The 11,149-nt window shown below is 39.8% G+C and overlaps 1 protein-coding gene across 1 annotated transcript in view; it reads left to right on the top strand.

The window, feature by feature from the left end:
- FREM3 (FRAS1 related extracellular matrix 3) overlaps positions 1-11,149 on the top strand; it is an 81,746-nt gene that overhangs the window by 60,254 nt on the left and 10,343 nt on the right. The window contains exon 6 of the mRNA XM_029956869.1: positions 6,413-6,664. Within this exon, the coding sequence (XP_029812729.1) occupies positions 6,413-6,664 (252 nt within the window). The remainder of the gene's footprint in view (positions 1-6,412; positions 6,665-11,149) is intronic.

Here is an 11,149-nt window from a genome sequence, read left to right on the forward strand (position 1 = left end):
AAGCCGGATGCCTAACCAACTGAGCCACTCAGGCACCCCAAGAAAACTGCTCTTATTAGGAGACAAAAAGAAGGCCAGTGAAGAGCAAACTACAGAACCTAAAAACCAACAGCCTAGGAATGATAGTGAATCATCCTGTGGTTTTGGTCAGCCTCAAGTCAAATATGTTGAGGTTTTTAAATGATCAACCTTCTCCAGTTGTAAGGGACTGTATGGTAAGCCACAAGCCACAGCCCAGCACCACTTCTCTGATTGGACTGTTTTTCTGGGTCAGGTTAAGGAGGAGGTAGAAAGCAGATTATTCTGAGCAGGTTCCAAGCACATTCAAACAAAAGACATCCTCCTGTTTTTCTTTAAAAAATTATTCTGTGTCTATTTATTTGGATCTAAGTTTGTTTGTAGTCTCTCGAAGTTATACCTTGCATCTTGGAGGGGTCCTTTGGATCATTCAGAAGCTCCTTGACTGTAGGCTTCCTGGGAGTAAACTCCTTCAGGTTTTCCTTTATCAGAACATGTTTTTATTTCAATCTCGATTTGCACCTCTAGGGTGATGGTTATTTTCTCCCAGCATCTTGACACGTCAGCATCTTCCAGCTCCCAGTGCTGTTGTTACAAAGTTTGCCCATGGTCTAAAGTCATCTTTGCAGTGATCTGTCTTTTCTATGTGTTCAAGATCTTCTCACATTTATTTGGCTGAATCTGTGAGTGACTTGAGGGCTTTACTTGAGGATACTTCCCTCCAAGGAGGATTTGTGGTGCTTCTTCCAGGATTTAAGAGCAGCGCTGACCCAGAGACGTGCCCGCTCCTCTGCATCCCCAGACTTCATTGTAAGATTTCAGATTCTGCTCCCTGCCAGAGCCTCAGTCCCAGGGGCCAGACTCCCCTGCAGTGTGAGGCTATCCTTACCATCAGGATGACACCAGCTTCTAAGTGGAATTCCCTTCTGTAGCTTTATGGCATTTGGGGCTTGGAGGGTTTAGGATATTGCTTTTGTTTATTCTGGCCCTTGATGATTTTCTTTACTCCTATGAGCATAGAAAAGACAGAATAATATTGCCTCTAGATGTTTAGTAGCAGGAGAGCACCCCAGAGTACCTAGTCAGCCAAACTACTGGTATCTCTTCTAGACTCTTCTAGACAGAGCTTCTGGTGCTGCTCCAGCCCAGCCTTCCCTGGCCTTCCTTTCTTTCTACCTCTCCCAACCATGGACTCTCTCCTGGGCATGAAATAAACTGTGCCTGGGGCTTCTGACAACAACCTGTTCCAACCAGGAGTTAAATGCTGCTCTTCTAAAGAGGAGTGGCTTTCTGTCTCGCTGCCCTATGAAAATCTATACTAAATGGGATGTGTATGTTTAAAAGAATTTATGATTTAATATTATAATAACTAAAGATAATATGGGGAAGTAAAAGATGCCGCATCAGGAGATGAGTCTTTTACTTATGGATAAGTCACTGGGGCAGTCTCTGCCTCAGTTTTCTCATTGATAAAGTGCCCTCGCAACCTCAGAAAGTTATCAAACACTATAATATAGTGATTCAATTAACCTTTAGTGTAGTTTCTTGATAAGACTTCCTCTGACTTTAAGTACCATCTATGATTTTTATAAAGCAAATGTACTATGTAGCTGAAACTGAGCCATATACTCTCTGTAAAGAAACAATTATTTTCTTAAATAGCTTCACAGATTCTCAGACTCCTAGTGATGTCTGAGACAGGCTTGCACAGGGGGAAATCTGTGCTGTTATCATTGTGGTTGGAGCGGCGTGGTGGATCTCGGTAATAACTGCTGCTAAGAGCCGGGTTACGTACCCTGCTGTCCCAATCTGGGTTCTGACTCCACAATGATAGTGAAACTGGTCGGTGGGAATATTTACATGACAAAAACCAGAAAACACTACAGATCAGGGCTTCTGTGTGTTCTGTTTATTTGGAGAGCCAATTGTTAGACTTTACCTGCAAACCAACAGTGTAGGGAGGGAGGAAGGGAGGGAATGGCTCTTAGGTTAGTAGGAAGTGAATCTTTGGTCTAATCTTAATTTTGAAGAATCAAACAATTCTCAGTAAGACAGTGCATCCTGTCTCATAATCTACCTCTGCAGACAAGAAGGGACATAGTATAGGAGAGCCTTCTCTAGTGTTCCTTGCAAAAATGCTACCGCACAACCACTGGTCAAGTGACCTAACAAGACTTGAGTCTCAGTTGCTAAAGCATTTTTTTGAAAAGAACCTGGAACCACACTCGTGCTCCTTGGATATGCTTCATTATTAGGTAAGAGAGAGGTAGAGACTGCTGCCAAGGAACCTTATATCTCATATTTAATGTTTTCAGAACAGAATTTACTCTCTCAGTTCCTGGGGATTCTTAACTTGCTACCAATAAAACAGAGCTTTTATTTTTTTTTTAACTAAAATAAATGCCGGTATTCTCTGTTCTTGCTTGTTACACATAACTGATCATTGGTTTTCCAAAGTAAAATTTCCAGAATCCTAGGAAGAATGGGCCATTTAAATAAACTGAATTTTGGGGGGTGTCTGGGTGGCTCAGTTGGTTAAACATCCGACTTCAGCCCAGGTCATGATCTCATGGTCAGTGAGTTCGAGCCCTCATCAGGTTCTGTGCTGACAGCTCAGAGCCTGGAGCCTGCTTCAGATTCTGTCTCCATCTCTCTCTGTTCCTCCCCCGCTCATGCACTGTTTCTCTCTCTCAAAAAACTGAATAAATGTTGAAAAAAATTAAAAATTAATAAATAAATAAACTGAGTTTTTTAATTAAATGAGATATTAATTAGCCTACCTTCCTCTATCAATGCTTGTTGCTTTAAAAAAATATAATAAAATTTATTGTTTCACTGTTGGTTTTAGTCAAATTTCACAGCCAAATGATTTTCAATAAGAATTATATTTCAATCTTCCATTGAACCCAGAAAGCTACCTAATTACATGAGTGTCTATTCCACCAAGTGAATCAGTTAGCTGAAAAAATTGAACAGAAAGGGAAAATGTCCCAATCACTTTTGTTTTAGGAACTATGAGAAATCATTATTTGACTATTCACTAGACAAAATATATTGAGAAAGAGATTTAATAAAGACAGTTGCTATTTAATAAAGGTAGCATTAGACACTTACTATGCAAGTCCAGTGTGTATCTGCTTTTTGGTATTTATCCCAAGGAGCTAAATGTGCAGTTTCTGATAAGGATGTTTTTTCACTTCAGCTGTCATAGCTACATTCCGCATGCAAGATGACCAGGGAAAATTTTTAAAAAAGTGTATTCTCCAATGAATAATCCCTTTTAAACTTTGGACTCTTAAAAAGTATCTCAAAGGTTGGTATTTAATCTGATTATTGAAAGTTTATTACTTTCCCGATTTTTTGTGTATATCCTGAAGCCGAAAAGATCTCCCCAATAAACAGAGCGTCTGTGTTCCTGTGAACTTTGTGTCTTGGAGCCACTTACCTCTCTGTGTCGCTGGGGAGTGCCTCTCCGCCGCACCTCTTGATAGCCCGGTCTCTGCCATCCTAGGCACCAGCCTCTCCTTCCTGACTTGGCTCCCAGAGCTCTTCCCAGCGTGGATCTCACAGGACTGAAGTGGAAGGGAGCATCGTGAAGGAATACATTTCAAACCACAGGCTGGAACCGGAGCCTGGCCAGCTTCCCCAGCAAATGATAAGCCCTCAGGAAAGCTCTCCATGCCTAGAAGTTACTGCCCTCCCCCTTTGAAAGCCTGTTGTATTCTCCTCAATCCAGCTAGCTCTAACCTTTGTTCTTAGGTTCCCAGAATAACAACACGGTCAATTTGTTACCGCCTGATAATTCTAAAATTTGTTCTATTGAAAAATCATCCTGGAACATTTCGTGAGTTAGTGCCCTTCTGAGTAAAACCTATGAAGTCAATCTGGGAATCATTTTCATTTTCTAACAGGCTGTGTGTATACATGGAACACACATTCATTGATTACAACTTGTATTTACATCAGTTCATGTTAGCAAGAAGGCAGCGAATGCTGGGGTGAGCCTGCATATGTGCATATCCCATAGCCACAAACAAGAAAGACGGTTGCAAGGCTAGAGCAGCCGGTTCAGAAGCTCACTCACATATCCTGATTGCTCCTTGTTAAGGAGATATGTGGTGGGAAATATTTATCCTTTTCAAAAAGTGCTTATTTAATATAGTGAGTAATTTTACACAGTCTTTATTCTACCTAAACCCGGTGTGCCTAAGACATTTAAATTACTGTGACTACTTTTTACTCTTTTAGCTCTAAACCTATCATGCTGCTACTTTTTAATACTGCAGAAAAATGTACTGACGTGAACTCTTGGTGGGGATTATACAGTGGTAAAACTGCTATGGAAGACAGTACAGAGGTTCCTCAAAGAATTAGAAATAGAACTGCTCTATGCTCCAGCAATCCCATTTCCGGGGATATATTTGAAGATGTTGAAAGGAGTCAAAAAGATAGTTGCACACCCTTGTCCATAGCATTATTCACAGTAGCCAAGGTGAAGCAACCCAAGTGTTCATGACCAAATGGATAGATAAAACAAAATGTGATTTATACACACAGTGGAGTATTATCCAGCCTTCAAAGAGAAGGAAACTGGGGCACTTGGGTGGCTCAGTTGGTTAAGCGTGTGCCTTCGGCTCAGGTCATGATCTCCCAGGCTCTTTGCTTCAGATTCTGTGTCTCCCTCTCTCTCTGCCCCTTTCCCATTTGCTGTGTGTGTGTGTGTGTGTATGTGTGTGTGTGTGTGTGTATGTGTCTTTCTCTCAAAAATAAATAAACATTTTTTAAAGTTTTTAAAAAAGAAGAAGAAAAAATCCTCAGGCATCTGGGTGCCTCTGTGCTGACAGCTCAGAGTCTAGAACCTGCTTCAGATTCTGTGTCTCCCTCTCTCTCTGCCCCACTTGTGCTCTGTCTCTCTTTTTCTCTCTCTCAAAAATAAATAAACATTAAAGAAAAGAATAAGAAAATCCTATCATATGCTACACTATGGATAAAACCTTGAAGACATTGTGCTAGATGAAATAAGCCAGTCACAAAAACAGACAAATATTATGTAATTCCATTTACATGAAGTACTTAGAGTTGAAAATTCATGATGTTTGCCAGAGACTAAGAGGGGAAGGGAAATGGAGAGTAGTTATTTAATGGGTATAGAGTGTCAGTTTTGTAAGATGAGAAGAGTTCTAAGTGTGTGTTTCACAATAATGTGAATAAACAGCACTATTGATATGTACACTTAAAAATGGTTAAGACGGTAAATTTTAGGTTATGTTTATTTTACCACAATAAAAAAATTGCACTAATTCCCAGAAGTCCTACTCCTAAGTATGTGCTCAAGAGAAATAAAATTATATATCCATTCAGAGACCTGTACTAGAATATTTGTAGCAACATTATCCAGAAGAGCTAAAAACTGAAAACAACCCAAATTATCAACTGGTAAGTAGAAAAACAAATTGTGGTATAGCCATACAATGGAGAATACTATTCAGTAATAAAAAGGAAAAACAAAAACTTGAAACTCAAAAACATTGTGTTAAATGAGAGAAATCAGACACAAATGAGTAAGGACTGTTATTTTCATTAATATGAAATTTTCAGAAACGCAAGTAAATCTGTAGTAACAGAAAACAGATTAGTGGTTTTCCAGGGCTGGGAGACAGAGAAGGAGAAGGATGGCCATGGATATATGTCAGCTTTTATGGGTGGATTAAAATGTTCGGTATTATGCTTCTGGTAATGGTTACATGAGTGTGCGTACTGTCAAAACTCATCAAATAGTACATTTAAATTTGTGAATGATAATGTATGAAAATCATTATAACATTTAAAACACACTGCATCTAAACTGAAATCATCCAATCAATGCTGTACTTCTTGTAAAATAATAAGTAAGTTTGTGGCTGCCTTTTGGTGCCGTGCAAGGCACTCCAGTCAGGGCGTGAAGAGTCGGATCACGTAGACCATACTTCGTAGCTCTGTGGCTCCAGGAAGGGGAGAGGCAGGAAAACATCTGTACCACAACCATGACACAGACTCTCTGGTCCTAATTTCTCTGCATTTCAGTTTTCCCATTTGTAACTTGAACAAATTAAGCTAAACCAGGTCTAGTATTTTATGATCCTTCAGTTTCTTTAGCCCCTAATTTAACAGACCTTATTCAGTATGTAACCTATTTAAAGACCACTAACTGTGAAATACCAGGTTCTGTTCTGAAAGCCTTCTAATTACAAAATTAACAACTATGACTGTCAGAGATATGTGTGACTTATAATTCATATAGCATTGTGTTCCATGCTATTACCTAAAAATAGTTTGAAGAACCAGTGGGGAGCAGGTTTCCTACTTGGAGTTCCATTTCTTCTCATCTTCTCTGTTCCGTCTCATACTCCTGTAGGTTCTGCTACCGGCTCCATTCCTTCAACAGTGCTTTCTTTCTCTGACTACATCTCACGTCCAGAAGATGGCGCCAGCATCCTCCGCTTTGACAAGGATGAGGCTGAGAAAAGCTGCCGGGTCTTGATCATCGATGACTCCCTCTACGAAGAGGAGGAATCCTTCAGCGTTTCACTGAGCCTGCCAGTGGGAGGGCGGCTGGGAGCCCGGTTCCCCACAACCAAGGTGGTTATCCTGGCTGATCCTGATGATGGTAAGTCCATTTCCTGCTTTCAACTCTTTTTTTTCTAGGTAACCTGCATGTGATTCTTTTTTTTTTTTTTTAACTTTAGCTAATTCACATATAGTGCAGTATTGGTTTCAAGAGTAGAATTGAGTGATTCATCATATCACATACCCAGTGCCCATCACAATAGAACCCTTTTTAATACCCATCACTCAGCTAACCTATCTCCCACTCGCCCCTTTGTCAACCCTCAGTTTGTTCTCTATCATCGAGTCTCTTGTGGTTTGTTTCCCTCTATTCTCTCCACCCCCTTCCCATATGTTCATCTATTTTGTCACTTAAGTTCCACACATGAGTGAAATATTTGGTATTTGTCTTTCTTTGACTGACTTTTTCACTTAGCATAAATACATTCTAGTTCCAGTCAGTCATTGCAAATGGCAAGATTTCCTTATTTTTGATGACTTAGTAATATTCGTGTGTGTGTGTGTGTGTGTGTGTGTGTGTGTGTGCGCGCGCGTGCGCGTGCACATCTTCTTTTATACATTCATCAGTAGATGGATGTTTGGGCTCTCACCATAGTTTGACTATTGTTGATAGTGCTGCTATAAACGTTGGGTGCATGTTCCCCTTTAAATCTGTATTTTTGTATCTTTTGGGTAAATACCCAACAACGCAATTGCTGGATCATAGAGAGTTATAATTTTAATTTTTTGAGGAACCTCCATACTGTTCTCTAAAGCAGCTGCATCAGTTTGCATTCCCACCAACAGTGCAAGAGGGTTCCCCATTTTCCGCATCCTTGCTAATACCTGTAGTTTCTTGTGTTGTTAATTTTAGCCATTCTGACAAGTGTGAGGTGGTATCTCATCATAGTTTTGATTTGTATGTCCCTAATGATGAGTGAAGTGAGCATCTTTACATGTGTCTGTTAGCCATCTGGATGTCCTCTTTGGAAAAGTCATGTCTTCTGCCTATTTCTTAACTGGGTATTGTTTTTTAGGTGTTGAGTTTGGTAGGTACCTAATAGATTTTGGATACTAACTCTTTATCAGATATGTTGTTTACAAATATCTTCTCCCATCATGTAGGCTGCTTTTTGCTTTTGTTAACTCTTGGCAATAATTGCCTTCTTATTACGCTGTCCTTCAACAGGTGAGAGACAAATCTATTTCATGTTCCTTTCTCAAAACGCTGTGAGTGGCTTGTCAAATACATAGATATTATCTACACCGAGAACAGAGTAGCAATTCAGGAAGATAAAATATTTGTGTATGAATTTATTATAAAAACAACCTAAGGAAGTGACCCAATACTTAGAAGCCAAGAAAAGTACTGAAATTAAGTATGTGATTCTCCAGACTGGACTGTCCACAAGGACCCTCATCTTAGCAACACAAGGGGGCTTGCTCATAACATAAGTGCATGATTCTTCTAATGATACAAGAAGACCATAGAGCTCCCATGTCTAGGCATCCAGACTTTTCTTCCTACCTTATGTGGCAAGGAATTTGGCTCCGGTTCCTGGGTATCCCAGCTGAAATTTGGCCAGAGAAGAAGAGGTCTCCTACCTCAACAACAACCCCATACTTCAGATGTGATACAAAATATCAAACCTGATATTATTTTCCTGAGTCTCAATTGCCCTTTCTACAAGAGACACTTTCAAGAAAAAATGTTGATAAAGCCAGGAGCAGGATCAGACTCCCTTATTACTAGTCTCAGACTGCTTCATCTCTCAAACATGCTTCTATCAGGATTTGAGTGGCTGTGAGTTGCTGTGTTCAGATCTAGGCAAGGTTAGACTGGATTCTGAGCCTGGGCATTAACATCTCTCCCCATGACTTTGGTCAGGTTGAGCTATCTGGGGATCAGTTTCCCAATCCATAAAGTAAAGAGGTTTAAATGGGTTGTCTCCAGGGACCCTGCCAACTCTAGAATTTAGTGTTTCTTTCTTATTTCAAAGTATTTGTTTATTTGTCTCTTTGTTTAGAGACAGAAAGAAAGTGAGTGCATGTGAGCAGGGGAGGAGCAGAGAGAGAGGGAGAAAGAGACTCTCAAGCAGGCTCCCTGCTATCAGCACAGAGTCTGATGCAGGGCTTAATTTCATGAACCCATGAGTTTATGACCTGAGCCAAAATCAAGAGTTGGATGCTTAACTGACTGAGCTACCCAGGCACCCCCAGAATTTGATGGTTTTTGAAGTTTTTTTAAGGCTTTATTTAATCATTACTCATACCTATAAAGTAAAATACCCTATAGAATATTTGAGTATTTTTTTAACAAAATGTTGTCATGAACCTAAGTTTGTGTCAAAATTTTACTCCTAAAAAGTCAGGTAAAAAACAGAACTAATCACTGAACTTGAATGGCCATCTGATTCAGGCTACCCATTTTGTTTTCTGTTTCTCCAAGACTTCCCCCAGATAAATAAATTCCTATTGTTTGACTCATGCTATTCTTTCCTACTTGTGTACTAGAAGACCCCCCTCCAAATAATATGTCTGTATACTATATAGGTTTTCATGCTTTAACATTTTCTAAGAATATAATGAGTTACACTTTGATAAGTACATTGCAATTTTACCCACACATTTAGGAAGAAATGTATCTTAAAAATCATCCTGAAAAACTAAAGCAAAAGTAAAGAATAAGATTACCTAACCATCAATGATGCTCTTTTTTTCCCAATGAGAAGTATGTTTCCTACAACCTCTTTACCAGCACTTTTTAAGAGTTTATAAAAAAAAAAAAACAAGAGTGTCCTCCAAAACTACAAACACCAGAAATGAGAATAAATAATCCAACAAACATCAGTGCTAAACAAAAAATTTCACAGGGCTCAGGATGGACTACGACTTTGTTGGTGTGCTCAAAAGTAAGTTTATTCTTAGAACCTCATCATGGGAGAACTTGGACAGCACTTGTTAACCCAAATCTCAGTGTTTGTATGTACAGTAAGAAATGAATGGCTGTCAAGGGGGGTGGACATTCAAGTCCATTGGTCAATATCGTAGGCTGAATAATGGCTCTCAAATAAGTCATGTCCTAATCCCTAGAATTTGTATTATGTTACCTTATGTGAGAAAGACTGCAGACAGGATTACATTAAGGATCTTAAAATAGATTGATTAGCCTGGATTATCCAAATAGGCCCACTAGAATCATAAAGATCCTTACAAGAGAGAGGCAGGAGGATCAGTGAGAGAAAGATGTGATGATGGAATCACAGATGATCATTGCTTTCTTCATTAATTCTGTGCATATCCTGGTAATTCACTTTGGCTACATTTTTCTCTCTTTGTGTTGGTTATATTTCTTTTTTTAATTTTTTAATGTTTATTTATTTTTGAGAGAGAGACAGACAGAGCAGGAGCAGGAGATAGGCAAAGAGAAAGCGAGACAGAATCTGAAGCAGGCTCCAGGCTCTGAGCTGTCAGCACAGAACCCGACACAGGACTCGAACTCATGAACCACAAGATCAAGACCTGAGCTGAGTCAGGCACGCAGCTGACTGAGCCACCCAGACACCCCATTTACATTTCAAGTAATAAACTTTTATCTGTAAATCATGGTGGCCACTGGTATAATAGACTAATTAAGTTATGATAGTCAAAGTAAGAAATGCCTGAGATGAATTTTCTTAGTTTACTCATACAGCATTATAGGAACAACAGAGTCATTATGTGAACAACAAAGTTAGTAACATAAACTAAATTGGACTAATCTGTAGAGATAACTATATGCAGGAATTTTGCCAGATAAACTGGGGAAACCCAGGTCCTGAGGCCCAGACCCAGCACATCCCAAAGAAGTTGCCAAAGGCTATTGGTCTCATCACAAGAAAGAAATGTTGTTATTCCATTTAGCTGAGAAATGTTTTGCTTCTTTAAACAGAAATCATATAACCTCTTGTCAGATGGGTCACCTACAGAAATACCTTTGAAAAGGCAACTACCATGGAGTAATGCTAAGAAAAGGAATCACTCAGGAGCACAGGCAACCGAACCATCCAAGATCCTGGCCCTGCACTACCACAGAATCCCTTATAAAAAACATCAACTGCATGGGGGCAGATTCGACAGAATATGGCCAATAAACATTAGCTAAATGAATGCTAAATGGAAGGCTCCTTATGCATTCACTGGGCTTCAGACCTAGCTTCCACTGGCCCTGTACTAGGGGCAAGAGGAAACTAAGGACGCTTATTTCTTTTAATGTTTATTTATTTTGAGGGAGAGAGAGACGGAGTGTGAGAGGAGGAAATGTGAGAGAGGGAGGCACAGAATTTGAAGCAGGCTCCAGGCTCCGAGCTGTCAACACAGGGCCAGATAAGGGGCTTGATCCACAAGCTGTGCAATCGCGACCTGAGCCAAAGTTGGATGCTTAACCGACTGAACCACCCAGGCATCCCCTGAGGACACTTACTTTTTTATTTTTTTTTATTTTTTTAAATAGTTTATTGTCAAATTAGTTTCCATACAACACCCAGTGCTCTTCCCCACAAGTGCC

This window comes from Suricata suricatta, chromosome 1, assembly GCF_006229205.1.
Source record: "Suricata suricatta isolate VVHF042 chromosome 1, meerkat_22Aug2017_6uvM2_HiC, whole genome shotgun sequence".
In the NCBI taxonomy this organism is placed as follows: Eukaryota; Metazoa; Chordata; class Mammalia; order Carnivora; family Herpestidae; genus Suricata; species Suricata suricatta.